At 54.5% G+C, this 12,697-nt stretch overlaps 1 protein-coding gene across 1 annotated transcript; it reads right to left on the minus strand.

Annotated features, from left to right (window-relative positions):
* Window positions 1-5,254: 5,254 nt before the first annotated feature.
* Window positions 5,255-6,635, minus strand: CDEST_02077 (uncharacterized protein). The gene has a single exon (XM_062918236.1). It carries the CDS (start codon window positions 5,624-5,626, stop codon window positions 5,417-5,419), a length of 210 nt encoding a protein of 69 aa, XP_062774287.1. The 5' UTR covers window positions 5,627-6,635; the 3' UTR covers window positions 5,255-5,416.
* Window positions 6,636-12,697: the final 6,062 nt, after the last annotated feature.

Raw genomic sequence — 12,697 nt, forward strand, 5'->3', positions numbered from 1 at the left:
CAGAGTAGGACTGATCAGGAGTACCCCGTCTAGTCTCAACAGAACCACGTTGTGGTTGCGGGACAAAGGATAGACCGGAAGAGCCCCAGAGAACACAGTGTGTTGCGGGAGCTATCGACATGGAGGGCAATATGAATGCCGAACCATCTGAGAATCCACAGCAGCTGGTGCAGCTGATCAGTCAGCTGGCTGCCCAGCTACAGGAGATGCGAACCACCCAAGCGGCCGAACGAGAGGCCCACGGAGAGCAGATTCGACTGCTGCAGCAAGCCCTAGCCGCACCTAGGCACCCGACAACGACCCCAAACGAGACCCCTACAACGACTGCAACCTCCACCCCCCCTGATCAGGCTCAACCGATAACCGCGCTCCGAAGAAAACACCAGATACCCGACCCTCCGAAGTTCGATGGTACCCGTAAAAACTTCCGACGTTGGTTCTTGGAGATGAAAGGAAAGATCCGCCTAGATAGGAGAGCCTTTGACTGTGACGCTGATATATTTGGATATATATACGCCAGGCTGGATGGTACAGCTCAAGCAATGGCGTCAGCGTACTACGCTCAGGGTGGAGCAAACGGAGAAGAGTCGCCCGACCAGTTCATGAGCTACCTGGAAAGTTGCTATGGAGACCCAAACGCCAAGGCCAGGGCACTCAGCCGACTACGAACGCTCCGCCAGAAAGAGTACGAGAGCTTTGCTGTTTTCCTCCCTAAGTTCGAGAAGGAACTGGCCGAGAGCGGAGGAGGCGAATGGGTTGACGTTGTAAGAATCAACTACCTTGAAGGAGCCTTGAATGCGACCCTACGCAGCCACCTGATCAGCGTGGCTGATATCCCGGAATCTTACCCCGAGTACACCAGGCTCTTAATGAAGATCGGATCTCGCCTAGACAACCAGTCCTCTCAGGAACGCCAAGAGAGGCAGCGACGAAGGCTGTCTACCCCTGGTCAGGCAAAGCCTAAGTCCCCTACAAGACCACCTCACGACAAGATGGACTGGGAGCCTACCAAGGTCAGTAAGACCAAGGCCCCTGACCAGGGAGGGAAGAAGAGGGACGTAAGGACCAAAGACTTCCTGTGCTATAGGTGCAGGAGGCCAGGGCACCTCGCTCGGCACTGTGAGGACGTAGAAGAGAAACCTCCGAAGGCAAAGACTAAGAAGTCGAAAGTCAAGAAGTCCAAGACTAAGCTTGTTGCCGAGAGTAGCTCGGAGGAATCGAGCGAGACGGAGTCTGACCAGACCTCAGAAGACTCGGGAAAAGAGTAACTCCTGGCGAAAAGCGCCGCCAGGAGGTAGAAGCAAGAAAGGAGTGGCGGAGTGTTAGGAAGAACATGGATAGTGAGCCCTTTTATGTTAACATCGGAATCAATAACACCCATTACACCTACGCCTTGGTGGATAACGGGTGCCTCACTTACGCCACAATCAGCGACACCTACGCTACGAAACTCCGCTTGCCGCGTATCAGCATACCACCGAGAGCCCTCGAACAGGTCAACGTCACAGTGCCTGGGGCTATAGACACCGTCACGTACGCCAGCATCGACATCGACGGGTACAAGAGACGACGATTGTTCTTTTACGTCATCCCTGATCAGGAGGACGACGTGATCCTTGGACAATCCTGGATGAAAGACGATGATGTGGTCGTCCGCCCAGCAACCAACTCCCTGCATATTGGAGTAGCAAACCACACGGTACAAGGAAGGAAACCCGGGCAGGAGGATCACCGGTTTCCTCTACAGAAGCAGGCGGCATCAGTGTTCATGGCCCTGATCAGGCGCGAGAGACGGGAAAACCCGGCGGAAGGTACCGGTATGAGAATTTTTGCCGCAAGTATCGCGGATATCGAGAAAGCCTTGGCCCCTAAGAAGAAGACGGACCCAAGAGACAAGCTCCCTAAACACTATCACCAGTTCCTTCCGGTCTTTGACCGTAATCAGGCCGAGAAGCTTCCGCCGCACAGGAAGGGGATAGACCACGAGATCCCCCTGGAAAAAGACAACAACGGCCGAGAGCATCAAGCCCCCTGGGGACCACTATACGGTATGTCCAGGGAGGAACTGATAGTGCTGCGGAAGACCCTTACCGACCTGCTGGACAAAGGGTTCATTAGAGCTAGCAGCTCCTCGGCCTCCGCCCCCGTACTTTTCGTGAAGAAGCCTGGCGGAGGCCTGAGATTCTGTGTTGACTACCGAGGTCTGAACGCAATCACGAAGAAGGATCGATACCCTCTCCCCCTGATCAGCGAGACGCTGAGGGCGGTATCACAAGCCAAGTGGTTAACAAAGCTAGACGTTATTGCAGCCTTCCATAAGATCAGGATAAAGGCAGGGGAGGAATGGAAGACTGCATTCCGCACCCGGTACGGCCTGTACGAATGGATGGTCACACCCTTCGGGTTAACTGGGGCCCCGGCGACCTTTCAGCGATACATCAATCACACGTTGAGGGACTACCTTGATGAGTTCTGTTCTGCCTATATCGACGACATTCTGATCTACTCGAGCGGATCGCTCGCAGATCACCGAAGCAAGGTTAAGAAGGTCCTGATCAGATTGCAGGAGGCAGGGTTACAGATCGATATCGACAAATGCGACTTCGAGGCAAAAAGCGTGAAATACCTCGGATTCATTGTCGAGGTAGGAAGGGGTCTAAGAGTCGACCCTGAGAAAGTCAAGGCTATACAGCTATGGGAAACGCCCCGATCAGTAAGGGGAGTCCGATCCTTTGTGGGGTTTGCCAACTATTACCGACAGTTCATACCCCAATTCTCAGCCGTCGCCCGACCCCTCACTGCCCTGACGAAGAAGGACACCCCGTTCGTATGGTCTGAAGAGTGCCAGGACGCCTTTGAGGACCTAAAGGCCCGTCTGATCAGTGCGCCGGTACTAGCGCACTGGGATCCAGAACGAAAAACCGTACTAGAGACGGATTCCTCCGGATATGTGATCGGAGGTACACTCTCTCAGTACGATGAAGAGGGTCTACTACGTCCAGTAGCGTTCTTCTCGAAGAAGAATCTCCCCGCGGAATGCAACTACCCTATTCACGACAAGGAGTTGCTTGCCATAATACGGTGCTTAGAGCACTGGGACGCAGAGCTCAGAAGCGTCCGAGAATTCACCATCGTCACAGACCACCTCAACCTTAAGTACTTTACTACAAAGCGACAACTGACCGAACGTCAAGTTAGATGGGCAGAGACACTGTCTAAGTACAACTTCACTATCCAGTATAGGCCCGGGAAGCTAGCCGTTACCCCTGACGCACTGTCGAGAAGGGAGCAGGATATGCCCCTAGGGGAAGAGGACGACAGGTTGAAAGGACGAGAGTTACAGCTGTTGAAAGAAGGACGGAAGAGCCTTCGCGTAAACCGCGCCGCAGTACTGAGCCTGGGGCCGAGGTGCCCTGATCAGACCAAGACGACCATCAGGGCCGGTTTTGTATCAAGCGGGGACGCTGATGGAGGAAGCGACGAGTCTCCTAAATGGACTGAGCCACCAGTGAACCCCTTCGAAGACGACCCTTTGAAGAGCCTGTGGGACGTTGGGTTAGAGAACAACAACCGGTACTACTTGATCAGGGACGCTGTACAGCAAGGAGCCAAACAGCTGCCCTCTACGTGGGGAATCCCTATCATGCTGTCGGAGTGCACAGTCGACGGAAAACGCCGGCTTTGCTGGAGGGACAGGATATGGGTCCCGCATTACGAGCCTTTGCGAACGCGGCTGATTCAGAGCATTCACGACTCCGTGTTATCAGGGCACCCGGGCAGAGATGTGCTTAAGTCCCTGATCAGTCGGACGTTCCACTGGCCAGGGCTGTCTCAGGACGTCCGGCAATTCACCCGCAACTGCGACGTTTGTGGACGAGGCAACGTCTGGAGAGAGAAGCGCAGAGGGCTTCTTAAACCGTTACCGATACCCGAGCGATTTTGGGCAGAGATATCGCTCGACTTTATTACCGACTTACCTACAACGAGGAAGAAGAACAAGAACCTCTTGGTTATTACGGACAGGCTGTCTAAGAACGTTATACTGGAGCCTATGTGGGAAATTTCGTCCGAAGCAACAGCGAACACTCTTGCTACTGCCTTGATCAGACACCACGGAACCCCCAGAGCAATAGTGACTGATCGAGGGACACAATTTGTCAGTCAGACGTGGAGGCGCCTGTGTCAGCTCCTCAGAATCAAACAGAGACTCTCTACAGCCTACCATCCGGAGACTGACGGAGCCACGGAGAGAGCTAACCAAGTAGTAGAGACCTACTTGCGGGCCTTCTGCTCGTATGCTCAGGATGATTGGGACGAATTGTCCCTAGTGGCAATGATGGCTATTAACAACCGACCGGCGACATCTACAGGGATGAGTCCGTTCTTTGCCACCCACGGATACGACATCGACCTGATCAGGGTGGACGAGCCATTGAGAACGGACGACAGCACCCCTATCGCGAAAGCTGAAGGATTTGTGCAGAGATTGAAGGACGCTACGGAATGGGCCCAAGCCGCCATGGCCACGGCTCAAGAGCGACAAGAACTGTACGCCAACGCGAGGCGACAGCCGTCCGATCAGTTCAAACCGGGCGACAAAGTCTGGCTCAGGTTAACGAATGTGAAATCAGACAGGCCCTCAAAGAAACTGGACTGGGTGAACGCCAAGTATACGGTTCAGGAGACAGTCGGAACACACGCGTGCAGGTTAGACACGCCGCCTGGGATACATAACGTCTTCCACGTGTCCCTCCTGCGGCATGCCGGAAACGACCCTTTTCCATCGCAGGAACAGGACGATATACAACCCGCCGCCCTTGTGTCTGGACCTGATCAGGAGTACGAGGTCCAGGAGATACTGGATAAGAAGAAGCACGGTAGGGGTTGGAAGGTCCTCGTGAAATGGACGGGTTGGGCGAAGCCGACGTGGGAACCACTCAGCCAGTTTCAGGACACAATAGCACTAGCTGAGTACGAAGAGAAACACGGCCCCCTTCGGAAGGGGAGGAGGGGGGTATTGTAACGGGCTGGGCCCGTATGAGGCCTTGCTGGATATCGCGGCCACGGGCGACCCCGGGTCAGGCCCACCACGGAATCCACGATGCCGACAATCCGATGGCCAGTGCGGCATGGGCCGCATGGCCCTGATCAGGCCGCTGCGAGGCGGAGATTTGTTGTTCTTCCCTTCTAATCCTCATCTGAGGATACTCGTAGTAGTCGCCATAGCCTGTTGCAAATACACACGCCTTGGACCGTTACAATAGGTGGTAAGTGGGGTGCCCAGATGGGGGGGGTGCCCATAAGTGGGTGCGCGACGTTACCTGAACGTTGTCAACACAAATGCTGGTCATTGCAGCAATGCGAGTGCCCGTAATGCCAGGAGCCTTGTGGTCTGGGATGGCTTTGAGGGCGACTTCTAGGGCCAAGACAGGGGGAGCGGAAGCCATCCTGCCGGTTGAGGCGCAGGAATAGCGATGGCGATCGTGGTGTGGTTTTCTTCAGAGGTTGTCTCGTTGCGAAGGGAGGAGAAGGTAAGGTGGGGTGCAGGTGAGCAGCAGCCAGAACAGAAGCAGTACTTCGAGCGTTGCGAACTGCGGGGGGCGGGAGTGTGATTAACCGGTGGCATAGGAAGAAGGTACGTGAAGTCCAGAAGGTGGTAGGGGATAATATAGGGAAGTTGCCGCGCTCTTTCTCAAGGGGAAAAAGGGCAGCTATGGGCCCGGTCGCTCCTCCCCTCGATGAACAGCTTTTGCGATGGAGGTTTTTCTTTCTTTGGTTCTACGGACTGCAGGCACAAATCCCAATTCTCGCAAAACGGCACCCTAGGGGTACGTATAGAGGTCTAGACTGGGTCTGTGGGCTTGAATGTCACCCTACTTGTTCTGACCGGGTGCGTGGCGCCTTTTAACGAGTCGTCCAGGGTCACAAATGCGATTGCAAATGGCAGGGCCTGTCGTTGGGATTACTCTTGTGGCCTCACCCGCGGTGGGACTTGTGCGTTCCTTCTAGGAGAAACGGGATCCTCTTCAACGCACGATGGTAGTCTCGCTGGGAGTCATTTATCCTACATTCGAGGCGGGTGGTGACGCATGCTCGTGCAGGACGTTTGTCAGATTGACACTGAGCTGAGAGAGAGGTGACGATCCGTGATTGGGAAAAGAACGGAAGATTTCAGAAGTGGGTACGGATGGGTACGGATGGGTACGGATGGGAACGGATGGGAACTGTCGGGTGGTGATTAGTGCGTCAGTGAGTACCGCTTTTTTCCCGGGGCAATGGTCTTTCGATCGAAACGGCGAACGTCTTTGTCATCAGGATTGCAGTGATGTTGACGCCTGAGGCAGATATCATTCCCTAGTCTTGATGACTGCCTGGCTTTGCGCTTTTTGAAGCGAGATGATGGGTCGGTGACGGATCGATTCTTTCTGTCCTTGTATGCGCAACGCCCACCTCGTATTTTTGCTTACCATCTGAAGAAGGATGGCTGATCGACAGTCAGACCTCAGCGGTCAAATCAATTGCTTCCTCTTGGCTTCGGACGACTCACATTCTACGCCAAGCAAAAATAACCTAGACGATTTCTGACCTTAAACATGTTGGGCAGCGATCGTCAGGTAGGGGGTCAATAGGATGAATTGATGAGTATGAAGAACGAATGACTATGGGAATATCCCGACTATCTATATAGTGAGTGGAAGACCCCTTATGCTGGCATATCCTAGGCAAACTTAGTCATGCTTGTGTAAGACCATATTGTCCCATAAGCATAGTGTGACAATCGTTGTAACGAGTGAACTGGGATGGGCCTGACACTCTCAAAGAGGCGTTGTGGCCCGTGCATCAGCATGCCTCTCGCTTCAACGTGACTGAGTGCATACTTGGGGGAGGTTCGCGCGACCTGGCGGTTGACGAGGAATAGAAATCTGGAGTGTTCACCAGGACGGATTTTCGAGTGTTCAGATTCAATCAATTAGCCCGGTCGAAAGCAAGCCGTTAGTCGACTACGGCGCGGCGCGACACGACGCGACCAACGATGGGGGACTCGGTGGAGCCCGTGATCGTGGTCAGGGACGATGTGCCACGTGTCACCGGACTACGACGATCTTCGCGCGACCCGACCCCAAGCACCAAGGCACGCGAAGCCACTTTGAATACCAATAACAGACCAACTGCGACCAAGAGGATCACCAAGCCGAATCCACGTACCGGATCGACCGATGGTAGGCACAATACCAAGGACGGCGGAGGAAGGGACGAGGAGGAAGAAGAGGGTCCCGAGGGGGAAGAATTCGGCCGGCTGGGCGACGATGGCCGTAGTCAGGCTCGAGACCGCCGTGCAGCCGCGGAAGAAGACCTGACGGCAGAACAAATGATGCAGGCCATTGTGAAGGAGATCCAGCGACAACGAAGAGAATCCCGCAAGCAGCTAGAAGAAGCTCGACAACAGCACGAAGAGACGCGCCAGCAACTCAAAGAGGCCCGAGAACACTTTCAAGAGTATAAACGCCAGATGGAAGAGGAAGTCCGCCGGATGGGAGATGAGGTCAAGGGCATGCGTGAGAAGCTAGAGAACATCGAGAAGAACCTGGCTCTTACCCACACCAACTCGACATCCCCACAAGCGTCATACGCCGAGATTGCACGAACACCGCCAACAAGTCAGCCCAGCAATGTACGAACACTCTCCTCTGGGAACACAACCCCATCAACCTTGACCGACACGCTCTTCTGCACGGTGGATCTGTCACGCGTGGACGAGGTCGACAAGGATAAGGTCACGGCAGGCACGGTCAGGGCGGCGATAGAAACGGAAATGAGGGCGAGAAAGAACGAGCCCAAGTGGAGATGCAAGGCGGTAACACGAGATGCGAGAACAGCGACTAGGATCAGGATTGTCTGCAGGGACGAAGGCGAACAGAAAACAGTCAAGCAGGTGGCAGAAACTGTAAGACTGGCGGACGGAGTGCGCGTGCTGCGCGACGAATGGTTCCCCGTCAAGGTCGACTACATCAAAAGCGCGGCTGTGGTGGACGATAAAGGCAAAGAGTTGCCAGGAGCGGCCGAAGCTCTTGGCCTAGAGAACGACACAACCGTCGCCAAGATCCGCTGGCTCAGTGGCCGGGAGGTAATCAAACCGTACGGGTCGGTGGCCGTATACCTAACTAAGGCGGAAGATGCTCGAAGGATCCTGCAAGATGGTTACTTCCATGCGGATGGCGAATCAGGACGTACAAGTGTATTCAAAAGACAAGAGCGCCTGGAGCAGTGCTTCAACTGTCAAGAAATTGGCCACAAGGCGTTCAAGTGCAAGAAACCACAGAAGTGCGCCAAGTGCGCGAAGGAGGGACACCATCACAATGATTGTCATGAGCAGGAGCTGAAGTGTGTCCCTTGTGGCGGACCTCACGAGTCCTACAGCAGGCACTGCCCGAAGCTATACCCCGGTCAGCATGAGTAGAACATTCAAGGTTCTTCAGCTCAATGTGGGCAAGCGGAGGGACGTACACGAGAGCGTAATGAACGATGAGGAACTACGAGATTTCGCGGCGTTAGCCATTCAGGAACCACCAGCGTGGAAAACCGACGACAAGCTACAGACAGTACCGATGAGACATGCAAACTGGACGAAAATGATTCCGACGGTATGGAGAGACGGACGGTGGGGAGTTAGGAGCATGTTGTGGGTGAACAAAGACTTGGAAGCAGAGCAAGTTCCGGTGGCCTCACCGGACGTGGTGGCAGCAAGGGTACGGTTGAGAGAGACAGACATCTTGCTGATATCTGTCTACGTACAGGGCCGAGACGAGGAGGCCCTATTGGAGGTTTGCCAGAAACTGGACAACCTTCTCCGCGACGGTCGCGGAGCGGAGGGGCAAGCAATGCAGGTAGTGATCGTCGGCGATTTCAACCGTCACGACCACCTGTGGGGAGGAGACAACGTTACGCCGACCAGACAGGGCGAGGCGGACCCGATCATCGACCTGATGAGCGAGCACTCGCTGCAAAGCACATTACCCCGAGGAACAATAACCTGGGAAGCCAGACACCAGAGGCAAACGGATTCGACGATCGATCTGGTATTGGTGTCGGAAGATCTAGCGCGGATGTTGATCAAATGTAGAACCCATGACAACGATCACGGGTCGGATCACATAGCGGTTGAAACAGAACTCGACGTGGAGGTACCTCGGCCCACGCAGAAGCCTAGGCTTCTCTTCAAGAACGCCCCTTGGAAGGATATCAGAGAGGAGGTCTCGAGAAGGATAGCGAAGCGCCCTACGAGAGGGACGGTGCAACAGCTCACCGACTGGTTGATGGATGATGTTCTTGGTGCTGTTCACGACCTGACGCCTAGGGCAAAATCATCTCCATATGCCAAGAGGTGGTGGACAACAGACTTAACCCAACTGCGCCGAGTGTACACCTACTGGAGAAACAGGGCGAGGTCAGTCCGCAGGTCGGGATGTTCGCAACCAGAACTAGAACGACTCGCGAGAGAGGCGTCCAAACAGTATCACGAATCAATACGGCAGCAAAAGGCGAAACACTGGGATGAGTTCCTGGCCGACAACACTAACATCTGGGAGGCTGCCAAATACCTCGGCGCCGAAGAAAGATCAGCCTTCGACAAGTTACCCCATCTCACGAGGGCAGACGGAACGCAGACAAGTACGGTGGAAGAGCAGGCTGGGGAGCTGCTGTCGACGTTCTTCCCGCCTCTCCCCGACGCGATAGAGGAGGAAGGGCAGCGACCGCAGAGGTCGCCCGTGGAGATGCCCGAAGTGACCTTCCAAGAAATTGAGACGCAACTCTTTAGGATGAAGCCATGGAAGGCACCAGGCGCGGACGGACTGCCGTTGATGGTCTGGAGACAAGTTTGGCCAGCGGTGAAGGATCGGGTATTGGTACTCTTCCGGGCATCGATAAGAGAGGGTGTCCTGCCGCAGCAGTGGAGGCATGCGAAGATCGTGCCGCTGAAGAAACCCGGCAAACCTAACTACACTGTGGCTAAGGCGTGGAGACCGATCTCGCTCCTCTCAACACTGGGCAAAGTCCTTGAGGCGGTGGTCGCTGAGAGGATCTCATGGGCAGTGGAGGAGTTTGGACTGCTACCGACAAATCATTTCGGAGCCCGAAAACGACGGTCGGCGGAGCAAGCCCTGATGGTGCTCCAGGAATTCATATACAGAGCGTGGCGAAATCGCCAAGTGGTCAGTCTGGTCAGCTTCGACGTGAAGGGCGCCTATCCCATCGGGTGCTGCTTGACCCCATTTTCGCCAAGTCCGGAAATACCCACTAATTATCCACTTTTACTCCGCATTCAAAGGGATACATGACAGTACGTCATGTACCCCTATGATTTCCGACCTACTTTCACCACTAAAACCACCATCTTGGTTAATGCTGTGATGTCTTCTAGCGATTCTGATGCTTCTGACGCTTCTGTTACTTCTATACGCAGCTGTATAGTAGTTGAGGTCCTTCCGGAAGACCTTACTACTGCCTGTAATACAGACTGTACGCCAGAGCGCTGTGACGCAGCAACAGTCCGGCCCCACGAACCTCCAGCTGCCGAGCATGGTCTTCCGGGCTCCTTCCGGCCCTTCAACGTGCCGGCCCGGGCCCAAGAGGTACGGCAGCTACCTGCAAGCCCGCTAGAACTATTCGTCCAATACGTTCCGCAGGGCCTCGTGGAGCAGTGGGCCCAGTGGACGAATGCGGCGCCGTTATCTAAGGAGGGCCCTAGGGCCAGAACGTCTAGAGTGTATAAGTGGAGGAAGACTTCAGTAGAAGAGATCTACCTCTTCCTAGGGATCCTATTATATATAGGAATTCATAGGGAATCTAGATTATCAACCTACTGGTCGACCCAGCAGCAAAAGGAGGATCCTATCCACCTATTTACGCGGTTTATATCCCGGGACCGTTTCCAACTACTACTCCAGCGACTACGGATATTCAACACTGCTGAATTCCAGCCCAGCCAGCCAGCCCAGCCCAGCCAGGGCCGGGGTCGGGGCCGGGGTCAGACCCAAGATCAAATGCCAGATGTATACCGGAAGGTTAACCAGTGGTCATCCCACATCCAAGAAACTGGGGATTCCCTTTATATACCTGGTTCAGACCTTACAGTTGACGAGGCTATGGTCCGATTTACAGGTCGATCTCTTGAGACAACAACGATTCCAACGAAACCTATCCCAACTGGCTATAAGATCTGGATCCTTGCCCAGTCTGGCTACTGTGTACGGTGGCTGTGGCACGTCCATGGAAAGGGCCCATACGCATTAGTCCCCCAGGCCCAGCCCGCCCAGCCTAGCCCAGCTCAGCCCGGGTGGGCAGCCCGGTCGACTGGGACAGCTGCTGGAAAGCTGGCTCTGTTGACACCAACGCAGCAGGTAGTAACTACCCTTATCTCCCTACTTCCAGCTGCAACCTACCACGTCTTTCTTGACAACCTCTTTGCCTCTATACGTCTCTTTCGTACCCTACGGAATCAACAGGTTGGAGCTTCTGGTACCTGCCGGAAGGATAGTGGGATAGATGAGATCCTAGTTGCTGAGAAAGAGACTGAAGGACGGGGTATCCCCTGGGGCGAAATACACTGTATCCCTACTTTAGATGGAGAGGTAAGCTGCCAGCCAGCCAGCCTAGCCCTGTCCTACCCTGCCTAGTCTAGCCAGCCTACTTACCTAACTAGCAAATAGGTCAACCAGTTCACCTGGAAGGATAATGCCCTTGTGCTCTTCCTGTCAACTGTCTTCCAGGACGGCCAGGAAGTTATCCGCAGCCGCCGCCGCCCAGCTGGGAATTCCGCTGCTAAGAAGGCTGCCCGACAAGTCTTTGGCCCAGACGTCCGCAAGGACCTTCCAGTCCCTAGGGCAATCGATGAATACAACCATAAGATGAATGGGGTTGATGTAAGTGACCAGATGAGGTCCTATTACCAATACAGCCACCCTATTCGTCGAGGGGGCTGGCAGTCAATTGCCTGGAATTTCCTACTAGAAGTGGTAGTTGTGAATAGCTTCCTACTGCAGCTCTGGGGCAGCCCTAGGTGGCAGAAGGTGAAATCACACCACCAATGGCGGCAGTTGCTTGCAGCCCAGCTTATTCAGCAGTTCGGACCATTAGCACAAGGGCGGCAGAGGTCACGGCCTAGACGGACTATAGATAAAAGGAATACCTCTATTCCATGGGAACAACATAGAAAGGGGTCGAGGAAGGTTAATTCGCCTTGCTCTTATTGTAGTAATCTAAGGGCAGTAAGAGCCCGCCAGACCCTAGGCGAGATCTCTGGGAATAACCTCACTCGGAAAAAAACACGGAAGGGCTGCTTAGACTGTAATGTACCATTATGTATTGATAGAGATTGCTGGTACCTCTGGCACACTCAGAATCTATAGGCAACAGAGGTATTTTAACCCTATTGGTTAACTTAATAGATTCACAACCCCTTATTGGCTCTACCCCGCTCTTGGCGAAAATGGGGTCAAGCAGCACCCGATGGGATAACGGCGTTTGTAAGGAGAGGCTGCTGCAGAGACTGGTCGCGCGGGGAATCCCGCCGCGACTGGTACGATGGATCGACGCTTTCTGCTCCGGGCGGACAGCGTCGATCGAGTTTAACGGGTACGGATCGGAGAAACGAGACTTGCCCCAGGCTGGGCTTCCACAGGGGTCCCCGCTATCCCCG

Source organism: Colletotrichum destructivum, chromosome 1 (assembly GCF_034447905.1).
Source record: "Colletotrichum destructivum chromosome 1, complete sequence".
NCBI classification, from domain to species: Eukaryota; Fungi; Ascomycota; class Sordariomycetes; order Glomerellales; family Glomerellaceae; genus Colletotrichum; species Colletotrichum destructivum.